Source organism: Nycticebus coucang, chromosome 5, assembly GCF_027406575.1.
Source record: "Nycticebus coucang isolate mNycCou1 chromosome 5, mNycCou1.pri, whole genome shotgun sequence".
NCBI lineage: Eukaryota > Metazoa > Chordata > Mammalia > Primates > Lorisidae > Nycticebus > Nycticebus coucang.
In genome coordinates this window covers 47,995,965-48,011,014 of record NC_069784.1, presented here as the reverse complement: position 1 = coordinate 48,011,014, position 15,050 = coordinate 47,995,965, and the positions used below count along the sequence as shown (strand labels likewise).

Here is a 15,050-nt window from a genome sequence, read left to right as displayed (position 1 = left end):
AGAGAGAGTCCCCCTGATTCCAAGAAAATACCACTCCTTTCTAAGAAATAATATGAATATTCCTCCCCTTCTTTAACCTATAATTAAGCCACTGCTAAAATAAAAGGGCAAAAGGAACCCCGGGGAAATATTCTGTCGGTGGAGTAAACCCTCCACACTTTCTGAATAAATCTCACTTTCACTCTACACTGTTGCTCCTGAATTCTTTCTTGTGCAAAACTAGGACTCACTTGGACTTCAAGTGATTCACAGCATTAGGAGTCACTTTCCTTCAGTGTCATAGGACTTAACACCTTGGCATTATACCTTTTAACAATGCCATACTGACAGTCTTCATTTCTGAGGAGGAAAAACACACTAATATAGTCAGTGATTTTATGATGTTTAACTAATAAAAGCAAAGTCACATTATTTTGCTTCACATCAAAATCAGACTTTAAACGAAAGTATACAAAATATCTGGTGAACTGTCCCCAAATAAAGCCTAAAAGTGACAAAAACTCAAGACTATCAAAAAAATAAGAGCCATCCAAGACATGATTGCAAGAGGGACTTTACCTAACAATTGCAATCAGTGTAACCTGGCTTATTGTACCCTCAATGAATCCCCAACAATAAAAAAAAAAAAAAAGAAGAGCCATCATGAAGCTAATGTCAGAATCTGAAAGGACTCTTTAACTTATAATTTAGATTTTTACATAATTAAACCTTACTTTATGAAACAAAAAAAGCCAGAAACTACTCCCCTCCCCAATTGTACCTTATCTCAGGGATCCAATGACTGTCCCAATGAGATAATGGGACTGAAATCTCTATGCAGAGCACTATTTAACTTCCCTTTCCACATAGTTACTTATTATCTAACTACCCTGTTTCCCCGAAAATAAGACATCCTCCGAAAATAAGACCTACTCACAGGAAAGATAAGACGTCCCCTGAAAATAAGACCTAGCGCATCTTTGGGAGCACACATTAATATAAGATACTGTCTTATTTTCGGGGAAACAGGGTAGCTACATTTTGTCAGAGAGCAACTCTCGGATAGGTACAAGCAAAGTCCCATTCTGGGTGGTGAGGGACAAAACAAAAAGAATGTTAGTGGCTGTCCATACTGTCAAGTGTACTCTGAACTTGGGAATTACAAAAAAAATCTGCTTCAGTACCAAACAGTTGAGACTACTAAAGATGCTATCAAGAGCAGAACAGCCGACACTAGACTGAGAGCTGTACAGATCAACTACAGAGCTAAAAGGTATTCACTCAATGGATAAGCCAACAACAACGAAAAAGAAAATGCGGTGAAGACATCTATAATACCACAAACTATTGTTGGCAAAGGTCAAATGTAAACAGACCTTACATAATAATTCGCAACCAAATAAAGCAAAGTGGGAAAAATAACCATGAACCAATGGAGAGAAATACAAGTGAAACAGAAAACCCAGCAGATTTATTAGTTGATAAAATGGTGTGACCTCTCCCCAAATAGGAGTAGAAAGCTATATAAGTAAACAACAGGATAGGGGGGAAAAAGACATTAAAGAGGGATTAAGATGAAGAAAAATGGCAAGAAAATTAAATTCACTGTAGTAATTTAAAATCTCTACTCTTGTAATAAAAAGCAAAACTGAATCAAAAGACAAAATCATGACATGAAAAAACTGAGAAGTTCTCACTAAAGCACATTTCGATCTGCACTAGCCACATTTCGAGTGCAACAGCCATATGTGACCAGTGGCTACCACACTGGTCAGCATGAGTGATTGTCTAATACAATGTCATACAACTAGGTAGTAGAACCAAGATGCAACTTTAGGTCCTTCTGACTCCAAAGCCTATATTTGGTTCCCTTTGTTCCCTGTAAAGAAATTCTCAGAGGTAAATATATACCTGACCCTCATGTATTCAATTCAGACTAAAAACATCCTGACTGGGGGATGAAACCCACAGCTGTTCAAATAAATGTTAAAAAAAAAAAAAAGTCTATTTATATAATGCCGTGTCATTATATAAAATAAATGACAAATGTCAGTTTCAAAACAACAAAAAAATTTATAAGTAAATTTTTAATTATCTAAATGTATTATATACAAAAATTACAAACACTATATCATATGTCTATCAGTGTATAACAACATTCATTTATATTATAATCAATTTCTGTTTGGGGAACTTCAAAACTCATAGACACTAAAAAATTATCATAATCAATACCAAGCTATACATTTGATGTCATTATCATCTAAAAGGTATGTGTGTGCTGACAGTTCTAAAATTCTGGATTGTTTATAAACTATTTAATAGAAGGAACATAGTAGTTTCCTCATGAAATATACTAAGTTCATTTATATAAATTAAAGCATAAATTACAAGTAGTGTATACTGTATTTCTTAGCAATCCATGGCCATGTAACCCAAAAACTAAAAGTTATCCTGGACTCCCTCATCCTTCTACTTTAGCTGCCACATTCAACAAATCACCATTGTCTGTGAAGCTTAATAGTTTTAACATCTCTTGAATCAACCACTCTTCTTCACTAATTTCTCTCTTCCACTATCACCATGAAGCCAACATACTCTGTCATTCAGACCCTCTAACTTGTTACCTCCTGCTCCTTTTCATATCATAATTAAAATGATAATGTCATTCCTCTGCTTTTATGAAAACCATTCAATGTCTTCACATAGTATTTAGGATAAAGACCAAAATATTTAACTACAAATTCTCTAGGATCTCCCTAGAAATTGCAAACTCAACAACCAGGTTAGGTATTGACTCATTATATTTACTTATTTGCCATCTTAACTGAGTGGCATAAAATGGAGAGCACATGACCCTCCAGAGCAGTGGTCTTCAACCTTTTTGGCATTAAGGACTGGTTTCATAGAAAACAACTTTCATGGAGGGGAGAGGGATGAGTGGAGGGGGTGGTTGTGGGATGATTCAAGCATATTACATTTATTGCACATTTTGTTTGTATTATTATTACATTATAATACGTTATATATATGAAATAATTATACTACTCACCGTAATGCAGAATCAGTGGCAGTCCTGACTAGGCTTGTTTTCCTGAAACTAGATGGTCCCAGCACTAGCAGCACTGCCTCAGGTCCACCTCAGATTAGGCATTACATTCTCATAAGGAGTGTGCATGAATCCCTCACATAGACAGTTTACAGTAGGTTTGTGCTCTCGTGAGAACCTAATGCCACCACTCATCTGACAGGAGACAGAGCTAAAATGTGAGTGATGGGAAGGGGCTGTAAATAAAGATGAAGCTTTGCTTGATCACCAGCTGCTCACCTCCTGCTATGCGGTTCTTAATAGATCTATAGGCCACAGGCCAGGAGAAATACTGCCCACACACACACCCGCCTCCTGGGGTTGGGGGACCACAGCTCTAGGAAGCAGCTGCTACCTGGTTCCAGTTGACTGTTATCTTCTGAAAATACAGTTGACAGTTGCCATATTCTCTAATTTATCATGAGAAATAAGAAATCTAGACTTTCATGTGAAATCTCCTGATTTGTGAATGCTGACAACTAATTCAAACTTTTGTTGACAAGGATAAGGAGGCCAAAAAAACCTGTATGCAACCCAAATCTGACCTCCTATCTAGTTTCATTACCTAACCCCACATAGCTGCTCTCTACATGAGCCATACTGCGTTCCCCAGACCCTCCTGTGGATGTCAGGCTTTTTTACCTTAGGGCTCTCAAATATGAGTCCTTTGCTTTGACCACTTCTCCCTCCAACCCTTACCTCTGCTTCACTTGGCAAAGTCCTACTCATTCTGTTTCTGAAGTGTCCCTATTCCCACGGCTCCCTCCACCTGCACTCCATTGGCAGGGGTCACCCAGTTCATGTGCTCAGAGAGCACTAAGTACACCTCCATAACTCTCATCACACCTCAAAATAAAATTTATTTATTTAATGCCCATCATCTCCTCCTCTATAAAATCAGGGCCTGCCTGACACAGTACATATGCAATATGTATTCTTGCTAACTACTTTGGTGATGTATTGTTTATTTACACAGTAAGATTCTGATGTACTTTTAAAATATTAGTCAAACTTTAACTTTTCAGAAACATACAGTACTCAAAGCAAATCGGAGCCAGAATTAAAATACTCCATTACAACTTTAATTAGTACTACTAATTCCTAACATTTACTGGGCATTTACTAAATGCTGGGAACTATGCTGAGTGCTTTGCATGTATTATCTCTTTCAATACAACAACCTATAAAGTAGAAACCACTGTTATACAGAGGAAGCAACTTAGGCATAGAGTTTAAAAACTTGCTCAAGATCACACATCTGATCAGTGGCAAACTAGGGTATGAATCCATGCAATCTGACTCCAGTGCTTAAATACCAAAAATATTACACTAAACTAGTTCATTAAAAAATAAATGCCAACTCATTTCATATATCCTATAGATGGAAAAATTCATTGTAATGGTTGCCTAATTGTAGTAATATGATGTAAATACCACAAACACTTGTGAAAATGAGTAAGCAAAGAGTAAGGTTTCTGCTAGTGATATAAATGCATTAGAAATTTGGCTTCTGACAAAAAGGATGATTTTTTTCTCATTCAAATTAAATAAAATGCATATTGTGTATCTTAAAAAAAAAAAGAAATGCCAATTCAACAAGTACTGTGAATAAGAAATAATGGCCACGATTTATTTTCCATTACTTAATAGTAACTTTCTATCCTGTACCCTTAACTACACACACACAATTTAAAATAAACCACAGATCTGTATTTTCTAAATAAAGATTTCTTTAACCGATGCCCAAAATAGGTATGATCTTAGTACCAACTAATTCTGTAAATGTTACACATTAATTTAATGTTTTGTGATTTCACATTTTCAGGGCAGCTCCTGGGGCAGCCCCATATACCAGGGATGGCAGGTTCAAGCCCGGCCCTGGCCAAAACTGCAAAAAAAAAAAAAAAAGAAAGAATGGCTATAATTTATTTTCCATTACTTAATAGTAACTTTCTATCCTGTACCCTTAACTACACCCACACAATTTAAGATAAACCATCAATCTGTATTTTCTAAATAAAGGTTTCTTTGGCCCATGCCTAGAATAAGTATGACCTTAATACCAACTAATTCTGTAAATGCTACACATTAATGTTTTGTGATTTCACATTTTCAATATTTTAAACCTATACCATATTTCTTTGCTCAAAGTAAAAAAAAATGTTTACTACTACAAACTGTTTCACATATAATAAACACCAAATAACACACTAAGCAAAGATATAAATTAACTGATATAACCACAGAAATGTACAGAGATAAACAAAGAGCTCTTACTAACCAAACCCTATTTGAATTCTCGATTTCAAACCTCAGGAATCAAACAGATTCCAAAACATTCTCGTATGTATCGCCTGCTCTCCAGACTCTTCGCATACCAAACTCAAGATCTGGTTCACTCACCATGCCCACAAGCCTTCCTAAAAGAACTCAATGAGCAATTTCTTGCTCCAAATTCAGGAACCCAGTAGTTTTAAATAGCTACACGCACGTATATTCACAGGCTATATAAATTTAAGAATTCTTTTGTAAATGATTTAAGTAGACTTTTTAATGTCTACATTCAAGAACTAAGAAAATGCCATGAAGGCTACGTTGAACAGTTTGATGAGAATATTTCAGATTGTATATGAAACCAGCACATTGTACCCCTTGATTGCACTAATGTACACAGCTATGATTTAACAATAAAAAAAGTGAATAAAATGCACATCTCTATTTTCATTCAAATTGTATATTTTAACTCCACTTAATTCAGAATTTTTCTATGTAAATGTTTTTAAACTAGAACATGGCCATATTTTAAACTTTTAGGCCACCCAATTTTTTTTTTAACTGGACAGATTACTAAAATAATAGAATTAAATGTTTAATGCATGGCTACTATCAAAGAGCTCTGAAGCCAGTTTTAAATAACACCTTTTTTTTTCAAACATTCATCAGAAATTATACAAACACCATGGGAAATAAAGTTTTCAAGGAAAACAGTACTTTCAGTGTTAATTTTTCAGTAACATATTTCACAAATCGTATCAGATTTTTTTTAAGTCACAAAAAGCAAAGAGGAAAAGTAAAGAAATCTAAGAGTACAGAAGTTGAAAATGTCAAAAATTTCAGATTAACTAGATTAACTTAGTTACAAAAGAATAGTACAAAACAATGCTAAAAGTAACTACTCTTTAAGGTTCAGTCAAAAGTCAAAGGACCATGCAAGTAATGAATCAACCAGGTTGAGAAGAAAAAAGAAAAAACAGTCCTCATTAAAACAGTGCATTTTCCCAAATATTTAACTCAGGCTCACATATGAACCTAAGCTTTTTCAAATACCTCATGTTCAATAAAAAGTTGAAACTAACATAGGTTGAAAAGTGAAATCAAATACATGCTTTTTCTTTCACAAACTCAAGAATTAAGAGATTGAGAAAAGAGGGTAGGTTTGAAGTAAACTACTTCTCCAAACTGTTGAATAAAAATATATAAATGACTTAAAAGAACTGTAATCAGTGCTCCTGTTTTATCCTAATTTGGCTTTACTCTCCCAAGAGCTCACTTCAAATTTGATCTAGAAGAATATGAACCCCTTAATAGGGGTTCAAAGTCTAATAGTTACTTCACATAGTCCATCTCTTACATTTTAAAAAAAATCAGAGCAAAATTTAATTTCAGAAAAATAACAAAATCTTGTCTCTAAGTCTCACAAAGAGAAATGGCTTAGGATTCGATGATACCTTGAACAGATTCCCTATAGAGGACCAACAAACATCCCCTGGAAAGAACAAAATTAAGGTATTTTCACAAGTTAAGCAATGACAGGTGTATTCTTTTCCTGTTTGTCATCCTAAAGAGCTAAGCTTCACCACTAAGCTTCAACTACAAGCCAGAAAATGAAAGCCCTTTGGGAGGACAAACCCAAAGGAGCTGTCAAGATTTTAAGTGTTGATTTCACATTGTCTCACAATGATTGAAAGCAACTCATTCTTAATAAATACAAGTGCAAGCTTATGTCACTATTTCTTCAGGTTAAGTTTTCTACCTCCATTCCCAACTGTCCACAACACACACAATTCTGAACACAAATGATCTCCTACATACAATGATCGATCGAGCTGAACTTTAGGTGGGATTTTAGGAATCCTTCCAGTCTTCAGTTCTATTCGGCCAGTTTTGAAATAGAACTCTATTACAACTCTTACCTAATCTTAAAAATTTAAATAGCACTCCAAAAAAAAGATTTGATGCGATACCTGTACCTTGTTCGGCCAAATGTTGGTACCAGAACTCTGAAATGAACAAACCTGTGTCTGTGTTCATCGGGTCCATGGATCAGGAAGACTTCAGGGTTTTTAGCCCCTTTCATGGCATCAACATGAGGAATTAACACATCTTCTAAACCCAGATCAAAGCGTTTGTGTTTTGAAGAGTCTGGTAGGAAAAAGAATGCCCCAAAACACAGGGTGATGAAGGCACTAAGAATCAGGAGAAGGATGAACTTCTCAGAAAGTCTCAAGGTAGCCCTGTGATGTGGGAAGGAGGGTGGCCCCAGGTTTAGAGGTGGTATCCTACGTCCAGAGAGGGGCAGCAGGGCTGGGGTAGTCATCGTTTAAGCTCTTGGACAGAAAACTTCATAAAGTTCTCATCTTACATCAAACGTACAATACATTGATTTGTCTTCAATATCTTGGCAAAATGGGGAAACTCAATTTCTCTCAAAGGATTGTTGTGCTTTTTAAGAGGGAACCTCTTTCCCACTCGTCCAATTACACTCACAAAGGTGTGTGTTCCTCCCAAATGTCCTGTGATACCTTCTTTGCCATTTGGTTTTCAGTGCCTCGTCGGGTTATTACAAGTCTCCTCTTCATTCCTAGGGGTAAGTCAGGCAAGCCACACCGCGGAGAAGCTGCAAGGTGGCTTCTTCCATTCCCGCATCTCGGCGAGATGCTCAAATGTGGTCTTTCGCCGCAAAAGGGAGCCTGGTGAGATCCAAGGAGTTGTAGCTGGTTCTCTTAATCTCCGCTCCTCAATGGTGGAAAATTAGAGTGTCCGCGCAAGTCCGCAAACAGGGAGGAAGGTCTCCCACCTCTCCCGCAGGCAGAAGCGGCGGCGCCAAGAGAAGTAGCAGGAAGGACCTCTCGGGTGCCCGCGCTTCCCGACGCTGCCGGGGAGGCTCTGGGCAAGAGCTCCGACGCTGCCCACTCGACAGCTGGTGCGACGGGCAGCCGCGTCCGAAATACCTGAGCCCGCAAGCCGCCGCCGCCGCTGTTGCCACCGCACGGGTCTGTCAGGGAGCGGAACTTCCTCCTCGGCGGCCACTGAGCAGCCCCGGCGTGTGCGGGGGGAAGGGAGACGCGGCAACCGCCCAGCCCGGCTCCTCCTCCTCCTCCTCCAGTCCGCGGCAGGCTCAGTTAGTCCCGGCGCCTGCTCCGGGAGCGAGGCCGCCGCTGACCCCGCCGCGCCCGGCCGCAGTGGTCGAGCCCCCGCGTCTCCGCAGCGTGGGAAGAAGCCGAGCCGCGGCCCTCGCTCCGAGAGCAGTGGGCAGGCGCCTGCTCATTCCTCGCTCGGCCTCACGGCAGCGGGCGGCCCCGAGCGCGCGGGAGCAGCCGCGCCTCGGGCGGACAGAGGTCGGCTCCGTCTCCCTCACGACCGGCGGCCGCCGTGAGGGCCTCGTCCTCGCGCTGCCCCCGGTGGCTCGCACTTGCTCGCCCTGGCGGCGGCTGCTGGAGAGGCAGCGCGCCTACGCGGCGCGGGGCTGCGGCCCGGTCTGAGTCCCCTGCCTCCCCGGGCCTGGTGAGCGCAGAACAGCGGCGGGGCCTCTACCCGTTGGGCGCACGCCTGAGAAAGAGCGGAGCGTGAGAGGGGGCGAGGGTGCGCGGGCCGGCCTACCGGCCCCGACTCGCCAGCCGGCGTCCCCGGGCGGCAGAGTGTAAGGTGCGCGCGCACGCTCCCGGCCTCGCCGCCGCCCCTCCTCCGCCCCGCCCGCCAGCTCGGCCCGCGCTCCGGCCTCGCGCCGCGCGGGCTCCGGCCACCGGAAGCGTCCCGCTGCCGCGGAGCCCGGGCGTGCCGGGCGAGAAGGTCGCCGATCTGCGCTGCGCGGAGAACTTCACTGATGCCCGGAGCTTTGCCTTTTGTTGGGGCTGACCCGGCGTTTGGGACAGGGAGCGAGGGCTCGGGTCTCAAAGGTTTCTCTGAAATTGGATTAACTGGAATTAACGGATTCTGATGGCTAAGATTGTCTAGAGCGAACGTTTCTTCTTGCTCTGTGGAAGCCTTGACTTCACGTATGGGGTCAACAATAGGGTCTCAAACTTCCCTGCAGCCTATGTGCACGTTGTTGGGCACCGAGGCTCAATTAATAGAGAGCGCCAACCTTGTGCCAGATCTATGTTAAAAATAAAATGACGGTCTTGCCCTTTCGGTTGGATTTACTTTCTGAGGAATCTAGGGATTTACTTTCTGAGGAATCTAGGGATTTACTTTCTGAGGAATCTAGGCACCTATGTGTGACAGAAGCCTCCTTGTGGTTCTGTGTCATCTTTACGTTCTTCACAACCAACCCTCCCGTTAAAAAGATAATAGGGGTAAAAATGAGGAGATGCTAAAACCCAAAAAGAACAACAACGTTTAAATTCTGACTTGAAAACGATCTGAGTCAATTCTGTTCTCCGTAATATTGGGAAGAAGAACCATGTGGGGATTAAGCCAAAAAATTAACTTGCATTCATGTCTATATTCTTGCATCCAATTTACTTTAAGTGTTTTCATTCTAACATTGTCATTCCCTGTACATGATTGAAAAGGAGGCACTTAAATATCAAGGGAGTAAAAGTCAGCCTTCAATTAAAAAACAAGCATAAAAGCTTCATGGTCATTGGCACAATTCATAACTGCATTCCAATATACCAGTCTACACTATTTCTAGAAGCTCTGCACATCTGACTACCTACATGACAAAAGTCATTGTCACTGACCCTGCTTCACCAAGTAAAACAAAGACACAAATGTTAAGGGCAATGTCTGATGAGTTGGCTGAGCCAGGCTGACAGCAAAGAGGGCCCACTCAAAAGTGAAAATTGTGTTGGACACTTGTGAGGAGTAGATGTAAGAAACTTTATGCCTTCCCAATGTATCCATATAAAATGTGCCAATTACATGAATAAGGCTCTAATGTTGAGATTCTCTGTAAGCCAAAGGAAAAGAAACACTTTGGCTTCCTTACTGTTGAGGTCATTATTTTTTCCATGAAAAGTTCAGGGAAAAATAAATGTTGACCTCTGAACGATAAGACAAGTTACATAAGTCTTGGAAAGTAAATATTGCCTAGGTTGACACCAAATTGTTAACTATAGGAGATATCAATCATATGAAATGTGCAATAACCTAGTTGACAAGAGTGATTAAGCAGGCTTAACCTCATAGCTGGTAGAGAAGAAGGCTTATATGTTTTTCCTTCTCTTCTTTGCTTGCCTATTTTGCAAAATTCATTTTTGTTTCGTGGGAGTAAAAACAAATTTGTGGGCCAGGCATGATTGCTCATACCTGTAATCCTAGCACGCTGGGAGGGCAAGGCAGGTAGATTACTTGAGCACAGGAGTCGGAGATCAGCCTGAGCAAGAACAAGACCTCATCTCTACTAAAAATAGAAAACCTAAGTGGGCATTATGGTGGGCACCTGTTGTCCCAGCTCCTGGGGAGACTGAGGCAAGAGGATCACTTGAGCCTAAGATTTTAAGGTTACTGTGAGCTATGATGACACGACAGACAGCACTCCACCCAAGGTGACAGAATGAGACTGTCTCAAAAAATATATATATATATATATATAAGTGGTTATTGCAGATGTCTAAATGAGTCTGAAATTTTAAAGCCATAGGTGATGCCATCAGTTATTTTATTACACTCTTTATTATACCAGCATCAGAAACATTTATATGACATATATATGTATTCTCCTAGAGACATTCCAATTTTTAAAGAATTGTACTGTTTTAAAAAAAGGAAGTTGTAAATTTGTTCATAATTATTATTAATAATGATAATTATGATTAACATAAAGATAAGCATATAAAAATACTAAAAGGGAGTATTTGAAAAAGATTACAACTGTTGTGTTAAGATATTGGTGTTACATATAATTTTTCCCTATTATGTTCTGTTTACATAACATTTATAAATAAAAATTTATAGCAAAACTGGTATTTGAGTAAGTTAGTGTTAGATTTCAAGTAGGTGGACTCCGTGATATCAAAATGGACACATAGACAAGTCCATCTAAGAGAAATCAGGAAGCAGAGAATATGCAAACTGTTTTATATATGTGTGGGTGTAAGTATGTACATACAACAGAGAAAGATTTCATTTCGAGAGTCTAAAGAGAATGTTTCATTTTCAAAGAGTAGTTAAGCTTGATCAATGATTCCAAAATGGCAGATAAAGTGGTGATTTCTCTTCTGCAAATCTATATAAATTACTTAATATTTTAGGAATAAAATTATTAAATTACTAACAAAACAAAATGTATTCCTACAGATTTCAGATTTATAGGACCACTTCTGAGATGGACTCATGTATTGCTGTGTAAATGTTACTTGTATCTGTTCAATCATATATTGACTTTTCCATTATCAAAACAATTTTAATAACCTATTACGTGTGCGTGTGCAGAAATTACTGGACACCACTAAATGTGTAGGGAAATAGCAAGGCTTTGGTCCTGCTCCTTCCACACAAAACACTTCCCTCAGAGGTCGGAGATAAGCTGTTCTTCAATGCGATGAAGATCTCAAGTTAGCTCCCTGAAAGTCAGTAAAGCCAAAAAAGCTTCTGCTGCCTCAGTAAGCCAAAGTACTTGAGGCTCATTTGCTTAACAAACAGGAATTTGTTGAAGGACTACTGTGTGACACATCCTCTACTGGGTGCTACAGATTTGGAGAAATAATTTGGAATCCTTATGTTCAAAGAGCTTACAGTCTGGTATGGGGGAAATATACGAACACTGACAATTACAAGACAGTGGGAAGGACGCTCTTAGAATAAAGTGCCAGCAGCTTGTAGAAACAATGAAGGGACACAGAGTAAGGGGAGGTAGATTAGGAGGTATGCCAGGGAAGCATCCTGATCAATTGTCACCTGAGCTGAGCCTTCAGTTAACCAGAAGGGTCATGTTCCAACCCAGGGAGCAGAACAGGCACAGGCACTCATAGCTGGCTGTTCCTACTATGTACCCAGAATACTTCCAAAAATAGCTTGCCTGGCCCTATACTCTCCCAATACTCTTGAACTGGGAAAGTGAAAATGGTAAGACAGAACGATTAACTACATTGTAAGCAAAATGGGTTCAGAATGGCTAATGGTATCATAAACATGTTTCTGTAATCAAAAGCCTTTACGCAGGCAATACTCTGTTATTTCACACCAATGTTTCAACTCTTTAATTCCATTCATAAAATGAGGCTATTCAAATGTATAAAAGAGGTACCATAGGCCTGGTTTGGTGGCTCATGCCTGTAATCCTAGCACTCTGAGAGGCCAAGGCAGGTGGATTGCTTGAGCTCAGGATATCAAGACCAGCCTGAGCAAGAGCAAGACCCTATCTCTAAAAAAAAAAAAAAAAAAAAATCCAGGCATTGTGGCAGGTGCCTGTAGTCCCAGCTACTCAGGAAGCTGAGTAAAGAGAATCACTTGAGCCCAAAAGTTTGAGGTAGCTGTGAGCTGTGATGCCAGGGCACTCTACTTAGTGGGACAGAGTGAGACTGTCTCAAAAAGAAGAGGTACCTTGGATTATGGACAGAGTACTGAGGTAGGAGTCAGAAGGCATGGCTTTCAAACCCATCTCCGTCTGTCTTCCTTTATAGAACATGTAATAATCTTTGCCTATTTTATAGAACTATTTAAGGATGAAATGACCTACTGTTTCCAAAATGCTCTAAACACTTCTTAGTTCTATACAAAATAATAAGTTGCTGATGGTTATAATGTTTGTGTGACTTGGAGACATGAGATTTTAGTTTGCCTAGCATCTCTTTGGAAAACTCTCTTTTCCCCAGTCTCAGTCTATTGGTCTAGATTGGGATGACCTTCCGACTACTTCCATAGCACTTGCTCCCCCCAAACAATTGGATCCAGGGGTGTGTATGCATCTAAGATCTAAATAATCAATGTTCTCATTTCCCTGGCTGTAATGATTGGGTTCAGAGAAGGGCATGTGACTCTAACCAAGCTAATCAGAATCCTCCTTAGGTTATTACTGGTATCGTCAGTAAAAGGGGTCTTCTGCCTAGAATTACCTGAGTAAGCTGTACCCTTAGAGCTGCCAGTGGCCCTCTTTGTCACCATATGAGGAAGTCTGCCTGCTAAGGAAGGAGACAGAGAAAAAAAAAGCTGAGACACTGGGAGAGAATGTATCCACATGGCGTTTCTGAAGCCGTTGGCTCAAGGAGGATCTGGATTTTGTGGGGCCTGAAACATACATAACTTGGTGAATCATCTTTAAGAAAAAGAACACAAAATCATAAATGCAAAATGAATTAACAAGTGGATTTTGTTTAAACCAAATTTTATTAGAAACCACATATTTCTTCACAATGCCAGAGGTCACACCAACACCGCCTGACCCATGCGACCCATGGAGGAGTGTGACAGATAGGAAGTCAAAGTGGAGAAGGTATCACAGTCTTAATTAATTGTGATTTGACTATTTTACTTTTGCAAAATTTAGAAAAACATATTGTTATGTAAACTTTACCATGATCCCCCAAACCAAGCAATGAGAACCCGGAAGCTTAAACTTCGTTAGGCTCATAGTAAATCTGCTTCTGCTGTGAATCTAGCCATAACTACCCTAGTTCATCGTTTGAACTTCTTAGTTGCACAAGCCTATACATTTCTTTTTCAGTCAGAATTGTTTTCTGTGGCTTGCAATCAAGAGTCTTGACTAATACACAGCCTTTGTGTGTAAGTACTGTGGCTGCCAAAGTATAAGAAGCAGCATTAGTCTCACAAGTGTCTTTACACTTTACACAAGGATTGGGGACCAGAAGGAACCTGCTCTTTCAGGTGGCTAACAAGCTTAGGCCAGGGGCAAAAGCAGGACGGAACCAGGAGAGCAACTGGGTCCTGGGCAGACAGGGGAAGAAGATGGAAAACCAAGAGGGGAGGACAGGAGCAGCAGGAGAACTATGTCAAACCCGGCAACCCTTATAGAAACTTGAACACCAGATCCTCACAGTCACCTTTACAAAGAGGAATCTGATGCCAAAAGAGGTTAGTTAAACATTCTTTGTAAAAAGTTGTTTTAAATCCATTCTAGGCAGCTAGCTTCAATGATTTGTAAATTCATTCATTAAATAGTATTGAGCACCTCCTCTCTGCCAGGTGCTATGCTGTGTTCTAGGAGTCCGAAGATGAATAAAATAAGTGAACATGGGCTCTGGGGCTGGAAAAACCTGGGCCTAAGCCTGCCTCTGCCGTTTACCTGTGTCATCTTGGAAACAACGGAAAGCTTCCTTAGTTTCTTAGTTTTCTTCATCCATGAAATTAAAATTAAAATTACTTACCTTATAGGATTGTTATGAGGACTGAATGAAATAATGTATGCAATGATGCTTCTCCCACAATTGAGATTCAGTAAATAATAACTATGACTTTTATCATAGGCATCAGAATGACTAAGTGCTGGCAGATGAAGAGAGGTGGGAAGAGCCTTTGAAAAGACACAGGAGAGAGCGTCTGCTGTGTGTTAAGGGAGCCTCCTTTCCTTTGGCCCCCCTCCATTCCCTTGTTGGGACAGGAGCGTTCCCACTGGAGTACCACTGTGGTTTTTATCACTTTCTTCACATTTAGAAGAGAGTTCCTTGATTGGTGAGTACCGTTCAGCTCACTAGCTCATAGTTCTTTAATCTAGTAAAACATTCCACTTAGTGAGGATTCATTCTTTTCTTTCTGCCTCAGATCAGTGTTAGACAATGATTTTGGGTAAATGTATTTGCTC

The 15,050-nt window shown here is 40.3% G+C and overlaps 1 protein-coding gene across 3 annotated transcripts in view; it reads right to left on the bottom strand.

Moving 5' to 3' along the window:
• Nucleotides 1-8,158, bottom strand: part of MAN1A2 (mannosidase alpha class 1A member 2) — a 228,271-nt gene extending 220,113 nt beyond the window's left edge. Inside the window, exon 1 of one of the 3 annotated variants that reach the window (XM_053590891.1) lies at nucleotides 7,363-8,158. In XM_053590891.1, coding sequence (XP_053446866.1) covers nucleotides 7,363-7,664 — 302 coding nt within the window. In that variant the 5' untranslated portion in view covers nucleotides 7,665-8,158. The remainder of the gene's footprint in view (nucleotides 1-7,362) is intronic. The other 2 variants (XM_053590893.1, XM_053590892.1) reach the window with 2 other exon arrangements.
• Nucleotides 8,159-15,050: the final 6,892 nt, after the last annotated feature.